Source organism: Erpetoichthys calabaricus, chromosome 4, assembly GCF_900747795.2.
Source record: "Erpetoichthys calabaricus chromosome 4, fErpCal1.3, whole genome shotgun sequence".
Taxonomy (NCBI): domain Eukaryota; kingdom Metazoa; phylum Chordata; class Cladistia; order Polypteriformes; family Polypteridae; genus Erpetoichthys; species Erpetoichthys calabaricus.
Genome location: NC_041397.2, coordinates 293885214 through 293912804, shown reverse-complemented (window position 1 = coordinate 293912804; position 27591 = coordinate 293885214). Strand labels below are relative to the sequence as shown.

General features: G+C 40.5%; 1 protein-coding gene across 3 annotated transcripts in view; it reads left to right on the top strand.

The window, feature by feature from the left end:
- LOC114651263 (neural cell adhesion molecule 2-like) overlaps positions 1 to 27591 on the top strand; it is a 1104951-nt gene that overhangs the window by 912267 nt on the left and 165093 nt on the right. For all 3 annotated transcript variants that reach the window (XM_051927215.1, XM_051927216.1, XM_051927217.1), the window contains exons 13-14: positions 17107 to 17226; positions 25415 to 25536. In XM_051927215.1, the coding sequence (XP_051783175.1) occupies positions 17107 to 17226; positions 25415 to 25536 (242 nt within the window). The remainder of the gene's footprint in view (positions 1 to 17106; positions 17227 to 25414; positions 25537 to 27591) is intronic.

The following is a 27591-nucleotide window of genomic DNA, read 5'->3' as shown; positions in this document are numbered from 1 at the left end:
CAGTCACCTGATTTAAATTCAATTAAGAATGCCCTCCATAAGCTGAAGAGAAAAGTTAAGGGGAGAAGCCTCCAAAAAAAGCAGGAGCTGAAGATGGCTGCATTAGAGGCTTGGCCAACCATCACCAGAGAAGACTCCTCAGCACCTGTTGATGTCTGTGAATCGCAAACTTCAAGCACTAATTGCATGCAAGGGATATGCGCCAAAGTCTGAAATATGACATCGGCTTTAATAGATCTGCCATTGCGGTGTCCAAACCTTATGGTGTCCTGAAATAGGGGGCCATGTTGAAAAAGTGTTGCCATTTCTACATGCTGTGACCTAAATGTATACAAATCCCCTTAAATGAAAGTCTGCAATGTGATTTGCAATTTTAAGTCCAAAACATTATGAAGGGTACTGTACACAGTAAGTAGGATTCCATTGGCAGTAATGGGATTTGAACCAACAACATTTTGGATACCAGCACAGATCCTTAGCCTCAGAGCCACCATTCTGCGTATATACATTGTGATATGTGGCTGGCCTTTCATCCTGGCCAATACCCCCAGGCCACCAGGTGGAGCCTTCCCTGCAGCATGGAGATGCCCAGAATGCCAGCAGGGGATCATGGACAATGTAGTTTTTATCCTTAACCCTGCTGGATGCCGTGGGGGCTGCTAGGGGACGCTGCAAGGAGACACAGAGACTGTTTACCTTACGCCCAGGAAGTACGTCAGAGTCACATGGACAAAGGGAATGATGTGCTTCCTGGGTGAAGAAAAGAGAGTTTTTTATCCGACCCGGAAGTGTTCATGATCACATGGACAGAAGGGAGAAACACTTCTGGGTCAGGGACTATATAAAGGACTCTGGGATACCAGTACACGGAGCTGAGCTGGGAGGAAGGGTGGCGAAGTGTCTGGGAGTGTGGAGGATTGATTATTGATTATTGTGGTTTGTTTATTGATTTATGAGTATTGTGGAGTGGAGGGTGCTTTGTGCACTATTTATTGTCCAAATAAATTCATATTGGACTTTTACTTGGTGTCTGGAGTCGAGTCAGAGGGTTCAAGAGGACGACAAGGGCCTCAATCTGTCACAACATATATAATAAAATATATATAAACAAATGTAACCACATTTAGGCACACATGAATGTGTATCAATTCAAGTCCATACTCTTTGTTTTTCATACATTTATCGATAAATCTGAGATTCACACTTGAATATAACTACTCCACTATTCATTTTTTGGATACCTCTGTGACTCAATTAGATATGGAATTTTCTTTTTCTGTTTAATGAAAACCCACTGACAGAAACACACTTCTGCAAGCTTCCAGTTTTCACCCACGCTCTCTGATTAATAACTTTCCAGTTAGTTGATTTTTTCGCTTGTGCAGGATTTGTTCGGATCTTAGAACATAAAAATAACATACACACTCATTCTGAAAAGCACCCAATATGCAGGCACTTTAAAAAGAATTCTGCTACTAAGATTGTTAAACCACACCCCAGAGGTGGAGATCTCCTCCTAACAGATCTGCAGACTGGGAACAGTTACTCCAGGTGGGCTCAATAAGTGCTTTGAACTGAGATGTTAGTTCTGATCTTTAGTAAGAGTACAACGTAGCCCTTGTGATTCTCCATTACTGGAGTTGGTTCTCCTGTTTATTCAGATCCTGTGTGTGTAGGTGAGCTGTTCATTAGCACTGTACGCCTTTTGCTTATTAATGGCTGACCTGTATTTTGACTTTGACATAATCATTTTTTTAGATCCACATTAAGCGATTTGGTTGGCTCTACCAAGGCTAGTCACATGTATAACATAACATTGTGAGTAGTACTTTTATTGCATTAACATCTGAAATGTCATATCATAAAAACGTAGTACTGTAGTGATGTTGATTACATGCAGCTATCCCTAATAGAAGTATGAAGCCTCTTACAGACCTGATGGACGATGAACAATGCAAAGCTGTTCCTACTGCTGGCTGATCACGATTGCACATCCGTGGATTTGCTACTCCTTCGGGACTGTTGACTTTGTGCCTGAATGGTTCTGTGTTTATACAGAATATATATACAGGGTGAGCCAAAATAAAATACCACATTTCTCAAGGTCATTACGTGAGGTAGAGGCAGCCGAGGTGGCTGGGGTGGGGTCCTTTCATAGGCAATTCCTTGTCATTTTCAGTAAGCAACATGCGTTCTTCAAAAACAATGAATCCATCATCACTACGCAACACACCTTCAGCATTTCTCCTAACAGTGACATCCCAAATTGGAAAACAATTCTTCAGTGGGTTACTAAATTTAGACAGACAGGTACAACATTGAACAGAAAATCTCCAGGCTGTCCTAGGACTGCACGAATGCATGAAAACATCCAAGCTGTAAAGGATGTTCAGTGTGCAAACTTGCTTCTGCCTTAGGCATTTCAAACACGTCTTTGAGGAGGATTTTGCATGAGGACCTTAACTCTTTTAGGGCGGACGTCGACTTTTGTTAACAGGAGGGGTTGAGGGCGCATGTCGACAAAAGTCAACATCCAGGGGTAAAGGGCGAAAATGAGCTGTTAATAGAGACAAAACTCACTGTTACATTACAGGCATCTTGGGATTAATAAAGTATCTATCTATCTATCTATCTATCTATCTATCTATCTATCTATCTATCTATCTATCTATCTATCTATCTATCTATCTATCTATCTATCTATCTATCTATCTATCTATCTATCTATCTATCTATCTATCTATCTATCTATCTATCTATCTCTGCTCGGGAGGAATGTTAGACTAATTGACTCGTCATCTAATCCTTACATATGCGTGAGTTACGAAATTTAAACAAATGTAAACAAAGGCAAGATGGCATTGACTTCTCACGAGGGAGCGAAGTGAGTGCAGAAAAGAAAATACTCAGCAGACGATGTTTTGCGCATTATCGCAGAGTTGGACTCTGATTTTTCAGAATCTGATTTTGTTGACAGTGATCAGGAGATCGAACAAGAGTGTGAGGAACTGGCATCAGCTGATCGGACACCAGCCGATGCCGCCCCAGCTGATCGGCTACCAGCTGAGCGCATTCGTGCAGCCAACGCACCTACGACAAGGTTCGTGTGGGAGGAATACCCAAACATTGATCCATGGGAGCCAAACTGGCTACCGGACTTCACAAGATAGCATGGCTCACTGTTGGACATGACAGATTACCAGTCGCTGGACTACTTCAGGCTGCTCTCTCCTGATGCTACTTTTCAGCTACAGTCAGACGAGACAAACAGGTATGCAGAGCAATTTTTTGAATCACGGGCTGCACTTGCACCGCATTCTTGTTTTTCAAAGTGGAAACCCACAACAAAGGACAAGATGAAGGGCTTTGTGGCATTAAAAATAGAGATGGGACTAGACTGGTGATATAACTTCAGGGAGCATTGGTCCAAACGTGCTTTGTCCCCTGGTGGCTTTGGACAGGTTATGCCACGTGATGATAGGTACGTGCTGCTGCAAAGTTTTATTCACTTCTGTGATAACCAGAACTAAATCCCAAGGGGTGAGCCAGGCTATAACGCCATGCATAAAGTTCAGGCCCTGCTTGGCATTGTGGAACCAACATATAAACCATTTTATCAGCCTAGCCGTGATTTGTCTGTGCATGAATCTGTGATAAAATGAAAGGGATGCCTTTTTTTCTGACAATATATGCCAGACAAGCCCACAAAGTATGGCATAAAGGATTTTGTACTGGCAGAAGCAAACACTGGTTTCTGCCTGAAAGTAATGACATATAGTGCATCCGGAAAGTATTCACAGTGCATCACTTTTTCCACATTTTGTTATGTTACAGCCTTATCCCAAAATGGATTAAATTAATTTTTTTCCTCAGAATTCTACACACAACATCCCATAATGACAACGTGAAAAAAGTTTACTTGAGGTTTTTGCAAATTTATTAAAAATAAAAAAACTGAGAAATCCCCAGGTTTTTATTTTAATAAATAATGCAGAGTACGCGGCACATGTTTCGCCCTAATTCTGGGCTCATCAGGCGTACACACTCACTGCACTCCCTCTCGGGAATTGAACCTTGCATTATTTGACAGTAAAACTATTTTCAACCATTCTATGATCTGCTTCTCGCAACTGAAAGAGGGCACCGTGGCGGATGTTAGCCGACTTGCTGACCATCCACAAGCGTTACCTGGTAGGTAACCACCCATACAATTAGATTGTGATTCAGACTACGAATGCCATGAATGTAATTACCCTGTTCTACATGCTTTCAAATGTACGAACCACATGCCGTGGCACAACGTTAGGGGCTTCGCCTGTAGCGCTGACGTCCGAGGTTCGATTCCTGAGAGGGAGTACAGTGAGTGTGTATGCCTAATGAGCCCAGAATTAGGGTGAAACACGTGTCGCGTACTCTTTGCATTATTTGACAGTAAAACTATTTTCAATCATATATACATACTGGGGGGTTACCCCCTACTCGCTTAGCTCGACAACCCCCGTGGCCTGCACTGTATGCCAGCCACTTGTGTTGTGAAGAGGGGGGCTGAATGCACCCCAAGGAGATGTGATTGCTCCTCCAAAACTCCCTCTTAAATGGTGATACAATGGGAAACAAATAAAATTTGTTTTTACCTCTTCTTTGCTCGATCAGCTGCTGGCTTGCTGCTGCTGCTGCTGCTGCTGCCGTGCCGGGTGATCTGCATCTCGCGCAGCACTTCGAACATTTAAAAGCCTGTACAGCAGCTGTCCTACTCTTTTTATTACTTTTTATAGTTTTTTATTTCCAGCCCCAGGCATGATTAAATGTTTTAGCACAAAGTCTCATCTTGCGAGACGTGAGTCCTTGATATTTTAGTTTATAATTTAAAAATGGAATAAGAATCTGAAAATCAAACAACATCACATTAAAATTCGATAAATTCTGAAAAGAATGATACCAAACATATATGTTTAAGTTTGAAAATAAGCCCGATTTAAAGAGTGACAAAAAATGTGACATAAAATCATTGCACTTTTAGGCTTTGGATTTTATATATAGAGAGTAGATGTATGAGGAGATGGGACTGGCTGAGTGATATTTTTAGAGTTACAGAGAACTGAACCCAGAGGATCAAGTAAGAGAGATTGAAAAGAAGCATGGAGGACTTCCTTGCAAAATATGATGGGGGTCAGGGTTTCCAAATTAATAAACAAAATGAACAATGTCTATGAATGGAGGGTTTTAATTAAGTTCACAAAGCTTTCCCCAAAGCCCATTTTACTCATTTTACCAAAGGAAGCACCAATTCATTTAATCAAAAGTCTTCTCTGCATTGTTAGCTGCATATCGGGACTTAATAAAACCCATCTGTTCAGGAAAAATTCTTTTTTGGATGACTGGCTGTAGTTGATGAGCAAGTAATTTAGTTTGCCTTTATCCAGGGCGACTTACAACATTTATGATAGAATCGGTTCCATTTCTTTTGGTTTTCCAATTGGAGCACTGGTAGGTCAAGTGACTTGCTCCAAGTCACACAGTGTCAGTAGGGAGATTTGCACCCACAAACTCTGGGGTTGAAGTCCAAAGCCTTACCCATTACAACAAACTGCCTGCCAAGCCAATATAGCTTAACATCTGAGTTCATTAATGAAATGGGCCAATTATTTGTACATTTTTGTAGAATCTTTAGCTTGCTGAGACAGAAGAAAGAGATTATAACCCTATTAATAGTTGAGTTAAGGAGAGACATGGAAATGGCAGAATTCAGTATATGGAAGAGACAAACAGCTGCTTCCAAAAAGCAGAAAGAAATTCTGTGGGGAAACCATCAGGACCCAGAGATTTCTGAGAGCTCATCAAGCTCTAAGCCTGCTTTAGTTCACTTAATGTTATCAGCCTGTGTGTGGAATTTTGATAACAATAAAAAGGAGCCATATCATGAATTGTAAATCAAAGTCTAAAAGCAGAGCAAAACTATTTGTAACTACGAATTTAACAAGAGCAAAGCATAAATGCAAAGGTCTTGTAGGAGAATCCACAACCTTGGACAACCACGAAGTGTACAGCTTGACTTTTATACCTCTGATCAGGAGCTTTCATATGCCAAACACTTCTGGATGACTCTACCCAGCAATGGCATAGCATCCATCACTTAAAAACACTCAAAATGGTGGTACTCATATGAAAAACAAGGAGAACACTATTTATTTTCAAAATCATTAAAAATGCATTAAGTTCCAAAACAAATGTGAACAAATGATTCCTTGTCTTCTACCACCCCTAAAATAAGTGTTATAAAATGTTAGAGGACAACAAAAAAATATTTAAAAAAAAACACAAAACAATCAAAACAAAAGTCTATTTATGACAGTAAAAGTAATGTATTTTTATAAAGCTTTGCAAAGTTTTTACTGAAATACTTCTACCTAGGTCAGAGATACATTAACAAATAATAAAGAAACAACCAGCCACTAAGACTGCATACATTTCCATAAAGAGGCCTTAAATATATCTTCACCAGCAAAATCTGCATAAAAGACAAGCACTTGTTAACCTTGCTGTCCAAGTAAATGTGTACAGTAGATATACTGGTGTTTGAATTCTTAGCATGTTATCTCATATTAACTTAGTTCATTAAAGAATAATTTAGCAACCCTGCCCAAATGTAACAGACACCTTTAATAGGTCAGCATTGTGAATTGAGTATATACAGTATGTGTCTATTCAACTAATGCTTTTAGCCTAAGTGACTAACCATAAATCAAGGGTGTTGTGTGCACGGGCAGGCAAAGTGAAATTCTCAAGGCCATGCAGTGAGTCATAGTGGGAGATTGAACCGCTACCCAGCAATTCACAGTCTAATGGTCTAGTCAACTGTAGAATGGGAGATTTACAGCTTCCATAGCTCTTGAGCAGGACTCTGGGGTCAGGTTTCTTTTCTTAAATGATGAATGTTGTCCTATTCGCTTTCTTCTGGATATCACAGTTTGAAGTCATAGTCACAAAACGCAAGCTTGTATCAATTTCCAGCTATAAATTGTGTTGATGTCTTTCACATTTATATGTACCCTGAAATATTATGTGTGTGTGTATATAGATATATTATATATATATATATATATATATATATATATATATATATATATATATATATATATATATGGTTGAAATAGTTTACTGTCAAATAAATGCAAAGAGTACACGACACGTGTTTCGCCCTCATTCTGTGCTCATCAGGTGTACACACTCCACTGCACTCCCTCTCGGGAATCGAACCTCGGATGTCAGCGTCAGAGGCGATGCCCCTAACGTTGCGCGGGTCCGAACACCATCAGACTAACACCAGCACTTTACAAAACACACATTTATTCACACAAATAAAGTCCGCCCAACACATAGTGCTCCCACCACCAATCACCCTCCACACGGGCTTTTCTCTGAGTCTCCGTGGGCTGCCTTTCCTCTCCACTCAGGAGCTTCGTCCTGCTCCCGCTCCCGACTCTAGTTCCCAGGAAGATGGACCCTTTTATTTCCACCCGGATGTGCTCCAGGTGCCTGATGACACTCTTCCGGCAGCACTTCCTGATGTGGCGGAAGTGCTGCCCTTGCACCCGGAAGCACTCCGGGCGTCCCTGGAAGGTCCTTCCTCCACCTTCCCAGGTGTGGTGGAAGTGTCGATCTCCCGGGCTCCATGATGCTCAGGGCACCCCATGGAGGTGGCCATGGGCCCCAGTGGGTTTGAGCCTCCTTGCTCCTTCCCCGTGGTCCCTTCAACATCCAAGGCGGTTGCCCCCTTGTGGCCCAGGGGACGTATACACCACCTCCCGGTCCTTCCAGGTGGCCCGGCTGGGTCTGGCCCCCAGCCTCCCGTAACAATACATATTATGAGCGCGGGTCCAAACACCATCAGACAAACACCAGCACTTTACAAAACACACGTTTATTCTTATAATAAAGTCCCACACAGCACACAGTGCTCCCACACCAAACACTCCCAACACGGGCCTCTCTCTCACTGTCCGTGGGCCACCTCTCTTCCTCCAGCCACTGGAGCTTCGTCCTGCTCCAGCTCCTGACTCTAGCTTCCCAACTGTAGGAAGGCGGCCCCTTTTATATTCACCCAGATGTGCTCCAGGTGCTTGATGACGTTCTTCCAGCGGCACTTCCTGGTGTGGCGGAAGTGCCGCATGAGCACCCGGAAGCACTCTGGGTGTCACTGGAAGGATCTTCCCCCATCTTCCCAGGTGTGGCAGAAGTGCAGAGCTCCCAGGCTTTAGGAGACTTGGGGTTCCTTTTCTTCTCTTCTGCTGCCTTCAATCCTCTCGGCATGCGTCGTCCACCTTCCACCCGACTCTGGCTCATCTTCTGGAGTGAGGTGGCCTCTTTTATACTGCACCCGGAAATGTTCCAGGTGTCTCTCAATTAGCTTCCAGCAGCACTTCCAGGTGTGGCAGAGGTGCTGCATACAAATTCCGCTCCTCTTCTGGCAGCACTTCCGGGTGTGGTGGAAGTGCTGCAGATCTGGCAGTGGCCATGGACCCCAACAAGTTTGAGCTTCAAAGCCCCGAGCCCGTGGCCCCGAAGCAACCTAGAGGGGGCTGCCCTCTCATGTTCCGGGGAATCAATTGCCCTTCTCTCAGTTCCTTGTTCTTCCAGGCTTCCCGGCAGGGCATGATCCCCAGCCATCCATCACAATATACATACGAGGGGGGACCCAAAAATAATCGGAAATAAATAAATAACCTAACAACAACAAAATTCCGGTTATTTTTGGGTCCCCAAAAATAATCGGAAATAAATAAATAACCTAACAACAACAAAATTCCAGTTATTTTTGGGTCCCCCCTCGTATATATGTGTGTGTGTGTGTGTGTGTGTATATATATTTATATATATGTGTGTGTATATATTGTGAAATGAACGGCCTCGACACACACAAAACGGTATGGGGTAGCCACCTATATATTGTCCCTGGCTGTAAAAGGATTTTGAAAGCGCACACATGTGCATTGTTTTGAGTCCAGAACTGAACTGACAGGATGTTGAAATGATGGCGGCTTTAAAGGCCAAAACCGGAATTGACGTCATCCGTGGCCGGAACCGGAAATGATGTCGTCCATGGGTCCTGAACCGGAAGTGACATCATTTGTGACACCGTGACCGGAAGTGATGTTATTGATGGTGCGTCTGGTAGGTTTTCCTGTATCTGGCCTGTATAGATAACTGAAGTAGGATTAATGCACCCCACCACCCCTTGGCCTGGTGGGTAATTGCCTCCACTTGGTCCACTCAGCTTCCTCCTACATGTACATGTGTGACAATATATATATATATATATATATATATACAGTATATAAATATATATATTAGACATATATAAATGAAAGACCTGTGGGTGTATGGAACAGTCTGCTCTGCTCTTGCTCATCCACAGCCACTAGATGGCGCACTTCTCACTATGAAAGACCTGTGTGCAAGAAATGCCACTGTGCAACAACAACGTCATGCTAATGACACAGATGTAGACACACAACATTGAAATGAAGCAAATGCAGGGCAAGGTTTGAAGTTTTCACTAAAAACATTGTCTATCTGGAGGTATTTACTCAAGACAAAGGTTAACAGGACTCATATGCCAGCGATACGGCTAAGGTATGGTATTGCCAGTGTCTTCTTAAGAATGCCAGTGGGACAGCAAGCACAGGTGGGCAAATGTCCTCTGTATTGGGTAATTCTTAAGAGTTAGCTGACGCCTCTCCAAATTCATGAATATAGTAAAACTGCTAGGGAGGCTTCGGGTTGCTTTTTGCCAACACAGCTAGTATACACATATACATATATAGTAGTGGGGCATATGATGAGGTAGGGCAAATTTTGAACGTTTGAGGTGCCAACTGTGCAAAATCCTGTTGAATTACAACAAAAGTCAAAACGTTTAAACAAAACACATGCTCAATGGCGCTATACTTGTATACTTGGGTCAATTTTTTTGTTAGAGTGGTTGATCTGTAGAGAGACAGACACACACACTCTCCCTCTAGCACTATCAGGTCCCTTTTATACTGTGCGGACCAGAAGGGGTGGGACATCTTTGGCTTTGTTGCCCTCAAGAGGCAGTTTCTCAAGGCTGTGATGGAATAAGGAGACAAGACTGTTAGCAACATTGCCTCCATGTCATCTCAGGGTGGTACCACATACCTTAGGTGAGCCCATTATATATATATATATATATAGTGAGTGCCATGGACGAAAGACAGGCATCCCTGTCAGGATGGAAGAGGATTTCTTGCTCAGACAGGAGGTCATACATAGTAGAAGGATGGTGGGATTGAAGACACGACCCGGTCAGAATGCCTTACTGTTTTCATCCCAGCAGGGAGAGATGTGTGATGCACGGACAGGAGCAGTTCATTCCCCCTCACAGTAGGTCTCATTGTTCCTCCAGGTTGAACAAGTTAAGATACCCGCAGGGTAGTATGGGAGTTGGAGCCCAGAAGTGCAACCCTGTCAGTTCTTTGGCTGTTGCCTCAGTTTCCACTTGACCCAGAAGTCCTCCGGATGCCCAATGCCATGATACCGGAAGTTTAGGCCACTGCGTCCCGACTCTGAATTCTCGAGGTGAAGCTGCGGGCAAAACTCACCTGGAGGAGCGAAAGGAGAGATAGATAGAGAGCACGTCCACTTTGTGGATTGTTGGGATATTTTGGCTGTATTCATACTGAAAAGGAGGAAATAAAATTTTTTATTCACAACCAGAGTTTTGAATTATATTAGAGCTGATATCATATCTACTATAGTTGTACTAGACTATTCTAGAGGAAAATATGATGCCATCAATGATACAATGAATTGCAACAGCAAACCTACAAGTGAATGAATGACTGAAACAGAAAAGAATCAAAGTCAAGATGTCAACCCCTCTGAGATACTGTGGAGGGATCTTTAGAAGATGTGCTTTTTTAGGGTTGTAAAGAGCAGGGGACCAAAAGTCTTCCGATAAAATAAAAGAGATGTATAAACTCTTACAGAAAACAATTACTTCAAGCAGTAAGTGCCATCTCATTGCCTTCAAACATGGGTTCTACAGAACAAGCTGCTGAATTATGAAGTGTGTTTAGTTTTTCCAGAGATGGCTTCTGCACGTTGGCTTATTTATGTTAAATAAATAATGACAAAGTACAATTTGTTATGCTTGAAATGTAATTTATCAATTGGTCAAGTGATTGTCTTGAAAAATAAAACAATTGGGGTAAATCCTTTTTTGCTGTACTGCATATTAAATGCGTATATCCGGTGGAGATGACCAGTTTGTCATTGTTGGAATTCCACAAAAATATCCACTATAAACTTCAAAATGACAGTTTCCTTAATAAAGAAAGAAGGTGGGTAAAATGAACACCTGCAGTCACAGTGGTCCCCATGACTGGCCTTCAGATCCATTGATCTTCTACTCGTAACTAGCTGGCCCAGTCAATGATAAATTGTGGACTACTGGTCTACTACAGAAAAGTAATCTAATTGAAATTAATGCAACAGAGTGGAACTGCAGTCCACAGACATGTCAATCCTGCTGGCACCCTGTCCTGGGCTGGTTTAATTTTTTGGGGGGCTATGCACCAGCTTCCAGAACTCTGAATTAGATAAGGCGTATTTGAGAATGCTATACTATTAGTATGCTCTGTAGCGATTATGATTAAAAGCAATCAGCAATGAGTGCGGTGTGGTGAGTGATCAGTTCAGGAAGCCCACAACATAAAAGTCAAACAGACAAAGGTGAACATCATAAACTAAAAGTAGACAAACATTAGAACAATGAAGACGAGAACAGGCCATTCAGCCCAACAAAGCTCGCCAGTCCTATCCACTTAATTCTTCCAAAATAACATCAAGTCGAGTTTTGAAAGTCCCTAAAGTCTTACTGTCTACTACACTGCTTGGTTGCTTATTCCAAGTGTCTGTGGTTTTATGTATAAAGAATAATTTCCTAATGTTTGTGCAAAATTTACTCTTCACAAGTTTCCAACTGTGTCCCCGTGTTCTTGATGAACTCATTTTAATATAACAGCATTGATCCACTGGACTCATTCCCCTCATAATTTTAAACACTCCAGTCATGTCTCCTCTTAATCTTCTTTATCTTAAACTGTAAAGGCTCAGCTCTTTTAATCTTTCCTCATAACTCATCCCCTGTAGTCCTGGAATCAGCCTAGTCGCTCTTCTTTGGACCTTCTCTAGTGCTGCTATGTCCTTTTTGTAGCCTGGAGACCCAAACTGCACCCAGGACTCCAGATGAGGGCTCACTAGTGTGTTATAAAGCAGTGTTTCTCAACTTTTAAGTATTTGTGGGCCGAGTTTTCATAACAGTTTTAATCGCAACCCCCTAACGTTTTTTTGAAACCCTAATAAAATTTATTCCTGTATTTTTTGCTGCCAATACACCGCTACAACTTTAAAATTTTCCTACGAATAGCGAAATTACGCCACATACGGCAACATTCGCCTTCTTTTTTGTTACTTCTGGGGCGTGCCCCACAGTGTGAGAACCACTGTTATAAAGCTTGAGCAGACCCTCCTGTGACTTGTACTCCACACATCAAGGCACTACATAACCTGTTAGCCTTCTTAATGGCTTCTGAACACTGTCGGGAAGTCGATAGCTTAGAGTGCACTATGACTCCTAAATCCTTCTCATAAGGTGTACTCTCGATTTTCCGACCGCCCATTGTGTATTCAAACTTCACATTTTTACTTCTAATGTTTCATACTTTACATTTGCTGACATCCAATTTCATCTGCCACAAATCTGCTCAAGTCTGTCTGCTGTCCATGTCCCTCTGTGATGACTCAATAGATTCGAGATTATCTGCCATTCCACTGTGGCAGCTGGCCCGGACACAGACAGGCAGACACCGAAGGTTCAACAACCAACACACGTTTATTCAAAATTTCTGTACAAAGTATCACACGACCTAGTGCCCCTGCACCAATCACCTGTCAAGTCGGCCCCTTTAATATTCACCTGGACATGCTCCAGGTGCCTCCCAATGAACTTCTTCTGGCCGGCACTCCCTGGTGTGGTGGAAGTTCCGGCTGTGCACCCGGAAGCACTCCGGGTGTCCCTGGTCTTTGTCCCCCCAGCACTTCCAGGTGTGGTGGAAGTGCTGAGGACCAGGGGCCTCATGTATAAACGGTGCGTACGCACAGAAATGTTGCGTACGAACCTTTCCACGCTCAAATCGCGATGTATAAAACCTAAACTTGGCGTAAAGCCACGCACATTTCCACGGTAACTCATTCCTTGGCGTACGCAATTTATCCGCCCGGTTTTGCAGACTGGCGGCACCCAGTGTCAAAGCAGTGCTACTGTTCCTGTGTGATCACCCTTTCATTCTTAAATCCACATTCCTGGCGCGGCTTTATAAATACACTGAAATTAACTGCATATTGTTTATTAGTGTAATGCATCTGATTGTAATTAACCTGTAGCAATATAATGGTCCAGGGAATAGCCATAGTATTCCAAATACCATAACTGCTTTAGCGTTGTAACTCTCACTGCATCTTCTTTCAGCTGATCCCGTTAAGGGTTGCCACAGCAGATCATCTTTTTCCACATTACTCTCACTGCACCACTCGGAGTATTTATATCACTGTATCTGAGTGGGGAATCACAGCAGCAGCTGATTGGAAAGAGAATTATCGGTACACAGCATGAAGCAGATGCTGCCTGAGCCACAGCAAACGCTTTAGTCCCTGTACGGACTCGCGGTTTAGAAACAGTTTCATCCCAAGAACTATAAAGGCACTAAATCAGTCCATCAAGTGCTCCTTGTAGAAATGTTTGGACTTATAAGTACAATTACCCCACTGTAAACTTGCACTACAGTTATAATATTGCACAACCTGCGCCACTTTATAAAGCGCGTATTTACATGTGATGACGGTATTCATTTCTAAGACGAAATGCAGCAAAACATGTTGATTATATTATACAGATAAAACTTTAACTTCATTTAAATAATCTGTATTGTTTATAATTAAACATGTGAGGACACGGTGCCGCAGCACTAGCTAGTTCAGTAATTGTTCCTGACTTGCGTTGTATTTTTGCTGGTGCTGACGCGACACTGGAAAGATAGACGGATATAATAATTAAACACGTACTACTAAGATATTTCAATGTTCCTTAAAAGTTTTGAAGAATCGAAGTTCTAAGCTTACAGATGGCTTCACGTCTATTACATAGCATATTGTGTGGCGATTGAGTTTTTGGAGAAAGAAAAGTAAGGACAGGAATTGGAGGTTAGTACGTTTGAAAGAGACAGTACTGCTGTGATAAATTATTTCATTGAAGGTTGCGCATGGCGCAGCAAGCCTCTTGCGTAAGACATGAACAAGCACTGCGCCACCATGTTCCCATGTTTAATAACATGCTTTCATTCCTATCATCATGAAAAAGATATCACGTATACATCTCAGTATTTTAATTATTCAGAGAGCTGTAATATCACGAATGTAATGGATTATGCGTCCTGTCGGAGAAAGAGAAAGCCCGTTTAAAAAGCAGGTAGTGATTCATACACACAGAGCACATAGAAGATCAAATACAGAACAAAGCATTTAACATGCCACTTTAGTTACAATGGGATTTGAGAAACTAGTAAATTAAACGATTTTAAGATGAAGTTTATGATGTTCAACTTTAATGGCAAAATAAACTATGTGATTAAAGTGGAAATTTCGAGATTAAAGTTGACATTTCGTGCTTTTTTCCCCACTGTGTGCCTTTTTTTTGTCTGTACCCTAATAAGCTTTCATATGACACTCAGACGGTGGGCTACGACTCGCTTTTTCACGGCGACTTTGATATGTGATTTCTTTTTTATTTCGGGCACTGTGCGACTTTGTGAATTTGATCTTTCGAGTTTTTCCGACACTCTGTCACTCGATCAGCTTTCTTTTGTTGATTATACCACTGTTTAAACCAACAAATAGAACGTTTTTCCTTTGCCTCCACTTGGTATTCGCTGAAATTCTTATATTTTCTCCCGTGCTTTTCCCATTGTCTTTTCACAGAAGGCTATTTATATTGATTTGCATATTCAAAGAAGCGTAATTCTGGGAGGAGTTGGGGCGGGACAGAAGGCGCGTGCACGTGCGTTTCTTTTCACGCAAATCGGGATTTATGTAGTAGAAGAACGTGAAAGTATGCGTGCGCACAGATTCCTGCATCTGGATTTTTCTGTGCGTACGCACAATCCCGCTTTTGTGCTTACGCCATGTTATAGTGTGAGTTCTACGCACGGCGTTATACATGAGGCCCCAGGGCTTTCCAGGCGTCTGGGCACACCCTGGCAGTGACCACGGGCTCCTATAGGGTTGTGCTTCTATGCTTCTTTCCTGTGGTCCCCATAGCCACCAGGGCGGTGGCCCTTTAGTGGTCTGGAGGAGACATAATCCTTCTTTGGGTCCTTCTGGGTGTCCCGGCTGGGTACCACCCCCAGCCACTCGCCACACCACCTATCTTGGTATCATCAGCAAACTTATTCAGCTTGTCACTTATATTCCTATCTAAATCACTTGTGTACAGTATATTAAACATAGCAACGGCCCCAGCACTGACCCCTGCTGGACATCACTCTTAACATCGGCCAATTCTGAAGAGGTTCCTCACACCATCACCCTCTGCTTCCTGTGTCGGAGCCAATTCTACACACATCACCCTGAACTGCCACTTCTTTGAGTTTGATGCCCAACCTCGCATGTGGCACCTTATCAAAAGCTTACTGAAAGTCCAGATAAATAACATCATAAGCTCCACTTTGATCGTATCCTTTTGTTGCCTCCTCATAGAATTCCAGCATGTTAGTAAAACACGACCTCCCTCTTCTGACTCCATGCTGACTGTTCAGTTAAACTCCTGTCCTTGCCAGGTGTTGCTCGATCTTATCCTTAATAATTCCTGCCATTAATTTTCCTGTGATGCATGTTAAGCTTACTGGCCTATAGTTGCTTGGATCTGCCTGGTCAGCCTTTTTATATAATGGGATGATATTTGACATTTTCCAGTCCTTCAGAATCTCCTCAGTGCCCACATACCCAGTAACTTTCTAAAAATATGTGTTAAGGGTTTATACTGCAAATGTACTCACAAGCCTCCTTAAGAACCCGAGGGCAAATATTATCTGGTCCTGATGATTTGTTTGATTTCAGCCTAACAAACAAAACAAGGTGTTGTCAATTAACAAGAGAAGAGATTCTGGTGGTTCTGCTCTATGATGGGCACATTCAGAAGGCCTAATAATAAAAGAATAATAATAATGTTAGAAAGATTGGGAGATACGAGAATGAGAGGGCTTAACACAGTAATTGTGATTAAATGCTGGCTAAATGTCTTTGCCAGGAGTTCATACAGGAGCCAGTTGCAAAAATCAAAAGGTCATAAAACAAAATCAAAAGCCGAAAAGTCCTGACTGCAGCTTGAAGCAAGAACATCAAGCAGGTCTGATTTTATTAGTATCTAAAAACTTGGATGCCAAGCCATCTTTTATAAGGAAACAGACATGATATAATGACAATGCAATATCCTGTCTCATGATCGGCGACGGCCCTGGAAACTGCTAACAAGATGGCAAACCAAAATACAAAATGAAGTGACATTCTGAAAACAAAAAGCGAAAAAAGGGGGAAGTAGCCAAGTTATTACACAAGCATTTTCTCGTTCTTGAGTCTTTCCTATGTTGTTAAGCAAACTTTATACACTAAAAAATTGACCTTATGGTTTTATGTCCGATGTCTGGAGTGATGTCATGTGCTTTTAGCCACACCCTAAGCACATGTAGCCACGCCCCCAACAGCATTAGAGCAACCTGCAAAATACCACCAGCGTTGGTATATAAAATATATATGCATAAACCAATAAATTATAATAGGAACAGTATTTCTAAATATTTTTTAATTATTAAATGTATTATTTGAATACTTCTAGGTCTTGCACTTACATAATAGTTCATTTGCTTTTGTGTATTTTCTCACTGAAACATGGCTTTTTTCTTCTGCTGGCAGTTATGGTAGTTTACTGCATTCATTTACAATTAATTTATCTGATTTTTTTTTTTTTTTCAGCAATGGTTTCTTTAAGTAACTTGGAGCCAAACACGACGTATGACGTGAGAGTTGCAGCTGTCAATGGCAAAGGGCGTGGAGAATACAGCAAAACAGAACACTTCCAGACCCTCCCAGTTCGTAAGTAAAATGCCCCACTTTGAAAGTTTTTTGATTCAACAATAGTAGTAGCATTAAATCATAAGAAGAAATCTGTGCAAAGGTATAGTGTTAATGGCACCCGCCATCGGAGATGTCTTTGGAGCAGTGCTGTGTTAGAAATATCTGGAGGTAGAGCTGCTGAATTAGTGATTTGACCCTAGCTGTCCAATATTCTTCTAATTTGATATTGCATTTGATACTAACAGTGAACACAATCATAACCCAAAATAAATTAATAAATGAAGTATTCATTCTCACCCAAGGTTTGTTACTGCTCAACTCCCAAACTGTGTTCTTTCGACTGGATCAATGCATTGCTTGTAACTTCTGACATTTCTTTAAATAAAGGAAATTGAATCAATATACTGCTTATTTTGTAAATGTATTTCTTATGTTTTGGCAGTTTTTTTTATAAAGAAACAATTTATAAATTTCTTAATTGATACTTTTTTTTCTGGTATTAGCAAGACTACAAATGTCATTTTCATTATTCTGATAAGGCAATTTTTTGTATATATATATATATATATATATATATATATATATATATATATATATATATATATATATATATTGTGACAAATAGAGGCACTGTCGACCCCTTGAACCCTCATACCAGATGTCAGACATCAGATAAAAGTCCAAATAATGGTTTATTATAATAATAAATGTGCACAAAGCACCACTACTCCACACTACTCTAATAAACAGTAATCAATAATCCTCCACTCCCAGACACGTTGCCACCCTTCCACCCCGCTCAGCTCATCCGTCTGGGATTTCCCAGAGTCCTTTATAGTCCATGTGACTTTCTATCACTTCCGGGTCAGGTAAAAACTTCTTTTCTTCATCAGCCCGGAAGCACTTTATTTCTTTCAACCATGTGACTAGGATTTACTTCCGGGCTGTATGGAAAATAAACTTGTCTGTGTCTCCCTGCAGCGTTCCCTGGTGGCCCCGATGTTATCCAGCAGGGCTGTGTATTAAAACTCCATAGTCCATGATGCCCTGCTGGAATTCGGGGCATCTCCACGTTGCAAGGAGGGCTCCATCTAGCAGCCTGGGGGTATTGGCCGGGATGAATGGCCGGCCATATCCCACAATATATATATATATATATATATATATATATATATATATATATATATATATATATATATATAATATGGCAAAATGCTACTATTTATTTATAAATTGCTTCTGGATTTGAGTGATTTGGGGCAAAAATTACCCCTGAAAAAAAAGTGGTTCCCTACCCTATTGGATTGGGAGAAGAGAACATCAGTGACAGTAATGGCAAGGAACACTTTACAGTATCTCAATAACCATAACATCATATTTTCATTTCTTCATTTCATTATTTCTTTCCAGTTCTTCCCAATTCCAGTTTTTCTGCTAAAACGTACCTGCTATCTTTCAGCTTTCCTATGACATTTTCTTATATTACACTACAGCCGTCTGCTAAAATCATTTAAATTTGTATTTGCCCTCATCAAGCAACACTCGATACTCCAGAACTAAAAAGCAAAAAAAAAAATTGGAAGTGCGCTCCCCTCGACTTACTCGTATATGGAGATGAAAGGAAAAGGTCATCAGGACCACATCCAGTTACGCAGTATTTCTCCAATGTCATATGTCTTTGTTTCTCATCATAACTAATTGATAATATTAATACACATTCATTTATCTCTATTTATAATCAAACTTTATATTAAAATGATATTTTCGCACTTAGGGAGGTCGAAAACGGTGGTGGAATTTATTCATGATTACATATGCATTATGTAGATTACTTGCAAAGTAAAAAGAGTTATACTCACCTAGAAACATAGAAAAAGTAGTAGTATTAGTATTGTATAATATTTGTTGTAATAAATTGCTATAGGTAAAACTGCATTTAGCTACATTCAATTATGATAATGATGGCGGAAATGAAAAAAAAAATCATAAAATTAAATGTTTTACCAGGAACACGACGGGGACGTATTATTGTTGAACTTATTGTTCCCATTACATCTTTATATTTCATGGCATGTTCAAAGTTTACACATTATTGTTAAACTGATGATACATAAATTAAAATAAAATTAATAACAGTTATTGAAAGAATAGGCATTATGTTGAACAGTTTTTAATATAATAATATATTACATTTATATTTCCATGATACAAAAAAACAGATGGTTGTTTAAATAAAATACTACTTCTGGATGTGTAATTTTTCTCAAATTTCATATTTGCTTTCTATCATTATAAATATCTATACAAAATCTGAATCATTTATCTGTAATTATAACCAGAGTTGACTTAAAAATTCACAAAAATATTCAGTTAAAGTACCATTTCCGATCATCGGAAGTGGCCCAAAAGTTAATAGGATTCATTATTTTTAATATAAAGCAGGTATACAAAATCTCAGCGACCAGGTCAAAGTGTTTTCAAGTTATCTTGTTTACACATTGACAGACACATCATTTCAAAAATGGTATTTTTGGACTCAGGAAGTCTAAAACATCAAAATTCATCAAAATCTCGAGGTCAAATTTTTTCATGATTCCTATGCTTTCTCTCTACTATGTATATGAAAAAGTAACAAGATCTTAGATTTTTTTTTCAAATTTATTAAAAATAAAAAAAAAAAACTGAAAGATTTGGGACTCTAGATCTGGACCCCCTGTTTAATGTCTAGTAAACTAAGGAAAAGTAATGATAAGATAGCAACATCTTTAGAAGTTATCACTACTCCTTTGAGCTGCTGATGAAGCAAAATGGTACTTCCAGAGTCAGAGCTCCATCCACATCCACCCTCAGTCCAAGAGTGAATGTTGACTTCTGGGTAAGCACTCGTTTAAACACTGCCAGTGGATTTCCACAAGCTTCCCCTCCATTCTACAACAACAGCCCAATATCACACAAGGTACGCCTCAATGGGCTTTAACAGGCCCTATTTTGTGACAGACCCCCATCCATGACTTCCTAGTAAGAGAAGCAAAAACTCCAGAAAAAGAAGAAAGAAAAATGGAAGAAATCTTAGAAAAGGCAATTCAGAGAGGGAGGGATCCCTGCCAGGCAGGTTGGGCATGCAATGGGTGTCAAACAATCTGGTAAATGCAACACACAAAACAACACAAGTAATCCTCTTCATAGAGCTAGATAGCCAATCTATCATGGCCACCTCAAAGATACAAAATTCAAAAAGAGATGATACCACTCACTAAATGCAGAACTACCACCTATAACAATACATATTTGTTCAAATACATCAAAAACAAAGTAGAAACTAATAAACAGAAACATATAACAACAATATCTGTCCATCAGCTCATTGTAGATCCCTGGCCAGATCATAGAAAAGCAAAAATTCTGCAGGAAACGTAAGCCATGCTAGTGACAGCGTTTTACCCACTTTCCCTAAACAGGTCACCCCTTTCAATTGTAGTGACAGCTTTTAAACAGAACAAGTACATGAAAAAATCATAATGCCAGTCTGTGGCGACTGCGTCATAATGGTTCAAGTCCCATGTGTTTCCCTTTCTTATCTTGATCCCATGATTCATATGCAAAAATATCTAGAGAAGAGTTATAATTCTCAACACTGCATAGGTGTTATCAATATGCAAATATAATTGTTTACTACTATAAAAACAATCTTTTATCACATTAAAAAATATTTCCAATATTGTTGTAAAAGATTTAATATTTTCACATTTCTTTCTGTGTTGCATGTACTAAGATGTGCATTTACTTTATATTACTTTATTGATAAGAAACCTAATGCCATTATCATTTCATTTGCATTTTCCATTGCCATCTTGTGTAATTTAAACTGATGATATACTAGCGTCCCTTAAGAAATCAGAACTGCCATTGTCTCTCTCTCTCACTCTATATCTGTTCTGCATTGTTCTTTACTAGTTCACGTGTCTGACCTGCTCTTACACAATTATTTAGCATAAAATGATGTCTTCTCCCATACATTGTATGGCAGAGTAACCACAAAGGACTGATACCGGTCTCATTAGCTGTAAAATAACAAAGACAATGAGCACATGGAGGATTATGACTTTTATATTAAGGCGGCAGGAAGTAGGTTGAGGTCATCAAGGCGGGACAGAAGTGAGGTCATCTGAAAGGCGGAAGTTAGCAAAGTTTAGTTTTCTGTGGTTCTGTGGGAAGAAAAGACAGAAGGCATCAGTACCTTTTACTAAACCTTTTCCTGGTGTTTTCACTCCCTGAATTGGACCCTTTGGCTGTCCCCTAATCTTGCGTGTGTGACACAATGTTATCCATTCCACATGAAAAACAGAATGGCTTGCATAATAAAAGCCTTAATTGCTACTAGTATTATTATAAAAATAAAATTTTTGTATTTTTATTATAATTTATAGATAGATAGATAGATAGATAGATAGATAGATAGATAGATAGATAGATAGATAGATAGATAGATAGATAGATAGATAGATAGATAGATAGATAGATAAAATATGAATTAACTAAATACAGTATATAGGTAAAACACTTTTAAAACAATAACGTACTTTTTAAACACATTTTTGTTTTTCATTATAAATCTCTTTATTACGGTTTCAAATAACAACTTGTATTAATAATATGCAACAGTTTTTCAATTCACCCTGCCCCTATTATTTTGTACTCAACTTTTATCCTGTAGTACGCACTGCCTGATCTGTGCAGCTCCGTCATGCTACATTGCCTGTTGCTATTTTACTGTGTCCAGTTTTGTACTTTTATGTCATAGTTCTCCTGAGTTTATTGCGCCTTTTTGGGCACTTGCTGTGTAAAATCTGCCAGTTCTTGTATTAACTGCTGCAGTAGCCCTGTAGGGTTACAAATCACAGTGTTTGAAATAAAGATACAGATCTATAATAAAGATTGATTGACTGATAAAGTCCTTTCAGTGTGGCTTTGGACTCTGCCATGAGTAAGTCTTGTGCCCCTGCCTTATTCACATTGTGCTATAGCCAAAGTTTTACATTTACATGTACATTTATTTGCTCATCCAAAACAACTTACAAAAGAGATCAACATAATCGAGTAAACATCGGTCTAGGGACAGTTTGGGAACAAAGTGTGACAGAACAAGGGTACATAACTGATCATCACAACTGAAAAGCTCTGAACAAGATACAAGCAAGTTACCATTCCCCGATTTACAAAACCTAACCACTTCCACTTAGAGAGAAATTCGCCAAACAGGAGTCTTCATATGCTTCTTGAACACATTGAGGGAGTCAGAGTTTCAAATGGAGGTCAGCAGCTCATTCCACCAGCCAGTAGCTACAGATGTAAAGAGTCTGCACTGACATTTGATACCACTCAGAGGCCATTCATCCTAAAATCTGAGTGGTCGCGAAGGTTCATGAGACATCTCAAGAATCTCTGTATATTGGTGCAGACCCACTGATGAGTGTGTAGGCAGGCATCAAAGATTTGAACTTAATACATGCCACCACAGGAAGCCAGTGCAGTGATCTGAGTGACACTTGCCCACCTCGGTTGGTTGAACACCAGACGCGCTGCTACGTGTTGAGTCATCTGCAGTGCCTTGGTGACACGGGCTGGTGTACCCGCCAGTAGAGACTTGAGGTAGTTCAGCCATGACAAGACCAGAACTGTTTATCCCCTTGGCTTTAGCCTCGACTCAAGTTTCTTTTCTTTCTATTTAATCATTTTGTATTTGTTTATTTATTATTTAGCAAACATTATTAATTCTATTTTATTTTGTCTTTTAATGCATTGATGAAAATTATTTTATTAATTGATTTTTTTGTTTATTCAGTTTTAATGGCTCATGTAATGTTGTGGAAGAGATCTCAGGGTGTGGGGCCCCTGACATCACATCTGGGGGTAACTGTCCCCTGTGGAAACACAGAATCCTGTTTTGGCTTTCTTATGATTTTGCAGATTGCTTCCATTTCTGAGTTCTTAACTGATGAATGTTGGCTTGTTATTCACGATCGAGGTTTCTGGTATCATTGTTTGCCTTTTAGGCTTAACTTTTTTTGATTCACCTTTTTGCTTGGTTATTAATTACAGGTAAAATTCCATTACAACGAATATTTTTACAATGAAATTTTCATTACAACGAAGTATTTTTATGGTCCCGACAGTTTCCCCATATGACACAAGTCTATAGAAATCTCGTTACTACGAAATACATTCAGCAGATACGTTCATTACAACGAAGTGACCTTGAAATGCCTGAATGAATTATCCAAAGAGCTGTTATTTCTGTGGTCGCAGCTCAGTTGTGCACAACGATCCCCAAACAGAAACATTGTAAATTTTTTTTCTTTCTTCGAACTTTTCTCGTATTTTATTTTTTTTTGCTGTTTTTGTTTTCGATGGTTTTCAGTGGTACCTTTTGCTTATTGCTCGTCAACATTTCAAAAACATCCACTGGAATTTAACTCATATAGAAATAGCAAACACGAAAAACAGTAACAGTTCATATTAGAAAAAAATATATATTTTTGCAGCTCTCGATTGTGACAAAAAGAAAAAAAGACGTTGTCGGTAAATTTGGAATTTCGCCATCGACACTGTCAACTTTCTTGAAAGGCCGAGCAAAAAAAGAAGAAAAATCTTGGGTTGCAAACGTATGCGAACTGCTGCATTTGAAGATGTCGAAAAAGCCATTTTGATGTGGTTAAGTGATGCTCGTTCAAAAAACATTCATATTAAAGCGGCACTCATTCAAGAAAATGTGAAGTTTCGAAACTCTCTTGGGACCTTCCACAACTGGACAACACTCTCGAAGAGCATCCCGAAGTGCGATCTCCACATCTGTGTAAGACTGTTTATCCATAGCTGGGGCAACAGCAGGCTCACAGCTCTGGGGCGGTTCTTCACCGAAGCAAACAGAAAAGATCTCGATGGGTGATGCAAGGAACATTGTAAATGCAGGGCACAGGATTACCAGGCCACTAACCTGGCCACGACCCTGTCTGATTGCTGTGTCTGTGTATAGGAGAGTGTCAGATCCCGCTACAATAAATAACCGTGCTGTTCCTGTTTCAAGCTGAATAATGCTGGTGTTGCTAAAGTACTGAGACTCAGCTTCGTGTTTAGGGGTGTAAGACGGGAACTTATAGCGCGATCCCAATCTTTTTGGATTTGCCTCTGTGGCCTTCACTGCACTGCTGTGAGCCTGCTGTGGCCCTGCCCTGGCAACGAACAAACAGTCTTACACAGACGTGTCAATCGCACTTCGGGACACACTTCAGCTTGTTGTTCCCGTTGGGTGGGGGTCGGGGGGATCCCAAAAGAGTTCAGAAACTGCACAGGGGTGGGCAGGGGTCCCAAAAGGGTTCAGAAACCTCACAATGTGAAGAAGAAGAAAAGTATGCTTCGGCTTCTGACTGATAACTGTCGACAGCATGCTTCATCATTTAGATAATGTTTGCGTTGAATTCCTCCCACCCAATTGCACAGCAGCGCTTCAGCCATTGGGTTTGGGCATCATCTGCACCCTGAATGTGTATTATCGCAAGGAAATGCTGAGAAAAATTCTCGTCAGCATAACTTGTAGGCAGGAGGAAATTAAAATGAACGAGAAAGAAGCTATTGAAATGATTGCAAACGTCTGGACGCAAGTGAAAGAAAGCACTATAGCGACAAATACAGAATCTCATTACAACGAAATTTTCATTACAACAAAATATTTTTTAGGGCCCGGGCAGTTCATTGTAACGGAATTTTACCTGTACTTCTCATACAAAATTCTTCAAATACAGTATAAAGGAATTTGATTTTGTTATTTTGGGATAGGGGTTTGATGGTTCCCCTCTGTCCTTTTTTGATGTTTTTTCAATGTTTGTGTAAAGTGAAGTCTGCTTTTGACTTTGGGCAAAGGAAGATTTTGATTTCAGTGTCTCAAAGGAGCCCAATAACACTTTTAAAATGGCAATCCAAAAATGTCAGAGATGGGTAGAAAGCAGAAAACCAGAGTAATACTGAAAATCCTCAAAATTAAATACCCTAAGAGAGTGAGGAAATGTGAAGAAAAATATGCAGATAAAGTTATTATAAGTTAAATACTGATTACTGTCATAGTGGATGAATTATATTTCATCAATTGAGTGATATTATTAAGATGGCAAGCCATATTATTTTTCCCGTTTTTTTCTCATTTCTCTGTTAGGAGAACCCAGCCCACCATCAGTACATGGCCAGACATTAACGGGCAAGTCGTTCAGACTCAGCATTATTAAGCAAGATGATGGAGGAGCACCAATACTGGAGTATATCATCAAATACAAAAGTGTAAGTACAAATGTGCAAAGAAATAACTGTACAGACGGATACACAGACCTACCGTAAAACTGCCCACAAAAACACACAGGTGTCCTGTGCCTCATGAACAATGGAGACAGAAAACAAAACCACCGGCAGCCTTGTGTTTTGTAGCTTGCACTACAAGTCAGTTACATTCTGTGGGGACTCTCTGATTTTGACCCATAGGAAGAGTCATCTGGACTTTTTCATCCTTCCTCACATAACATTTGGAGATGATTATGAATTTATTAATTTTCTCCTCTAATTTGGGACTCAGGGGGACACCCAGAACAAAATAGCAGGTGACTGAGTTGTTAAAATGATCGTACAATATTTTTAGAGCCTGAATGAGTCTTAGCTTCAGCACTGGAGCATGGTTTCAGTTTTAAGAGTTGTCCACACTCTTATTTTGTATTAAATGCCATTTTAAAATGTTTTTATTTCAAATCTATATATATATATTGTAACAAGGCGCTATATAGGCACCTGACCCGACACAGGGACACGTACCAAATAAACAAAGACTTTTATTTTCTTCACCCGTGGGCACACGTCTTCCCTGTGCCAATAGACAGTCCACGAGCACTATTAAGCACCAGTACACACACTCTTCCTGAAGCTTAGTCCTCCTCCTCCCGACTCTGGCCCTTGAGTGGTGGTGGCTGGCCCATTTTATAGCTCACTCGGAAGCGTTCCAGGTGCTTGACCACCTGGTCCTAATTGCACTTCCGGGTGGGACTGAAGATTCATCCAGCCTGGCTGCTGACTTCATGCAGCTCCCCCTAGCGGCCATCCGAGCCCCCCAACTAGGCTGTGGAGGACTCCATCTCCCATGGAGTCATGCGACAGGTTGGGGGATCACCGTCCGCCAGGGAGGCTGCCACCAAGCGTCCCGGGGGAGGTATTGAGCTGCCCATGGTTGCTTCCTTGGAACAGATGCAGCAGGGGTGTCCCTGCTGGGCATGGGACCCTGCTGTCCACCACATATATATATATATGTGTGTGTGTGTGTGTGTATTGATATGTTCTAATCATCTATTGTCAAACCAGTTCTGTTAGTTTGAAAACGCTGAGCCTGGCATTTCAAGCCAAGGTGTCGCATGTTTAATGCTGGCGAGTGCATTCTGTCTGCGCAGGGCCTCTCATTTTGTTTTCTGTTTGTTGTGTTTTCCCACTTCCTTGCTAGTTGTTTTCAATTAGGCCTGACAATAATGTACACTTTGTACTCTCAGGTTCAGCAGTCATTAGTGCTGCAGTCAACTGAGGGGACTATAAAAGTGTTACTGTATGTTATGATTCTGTGTTTAATTTTACTTGAATCAGGGTTTTGTTCCCTTAAGAATGATTTGCAAAGTTTGGTCATGTGTTTTTTTTTTTTTTCTGATGTGAGCCTGCCTTCTGCTTTCTTCGTGGGAGACGTGGTTTTGTGTGCTCCCGTCACTGGTGCAGCCATCTTTATTACCATTGCTGGTAACCTGACACGATAATGCCAGTTGCTTTTCTCTGTATAAGATGGCAGCACCCAGCTCACATTATGTCCGGAGTTTGGATCAACATTCAATCACAAATAACTATACACATTACTCACACACAGTATCTATGGTTTAAACCAAAACCAAGTTAGAGTAAGACTTCTGCAACATTATTTTGACTTGAACTTGCAAAATTGATTTGCCTTGATCCTGATTTACATTGTGGCTTAGACCTTCAGTTTGGTTTGACTCTCTGGTTTCCTGACTGTTGCCTGCCAGCCCTACCATGCTTCTCTTTTTGCCATTTGCTCCTCTACTGACAATTTTTAGCCATTTCCTTATTCCTTTCTGGTTTGGACAGCTCTTTGCTGTGGCATTAGCTCCCTTTGCAGCTCTACTGTTGGCCTCATTTTAGCACTCGCCCCTTGTTCAATGCTCAACTCTTCAGAGGTACTTTGTTAGAACCGTGATACTAATTTTTGAAAATTATATACTAACTAGCTGTGTTACTCAGCTTTACCTGGGAAATTTCCTAAGATAATGGGCTTCTGTTATAGTGGCATCATTTAAT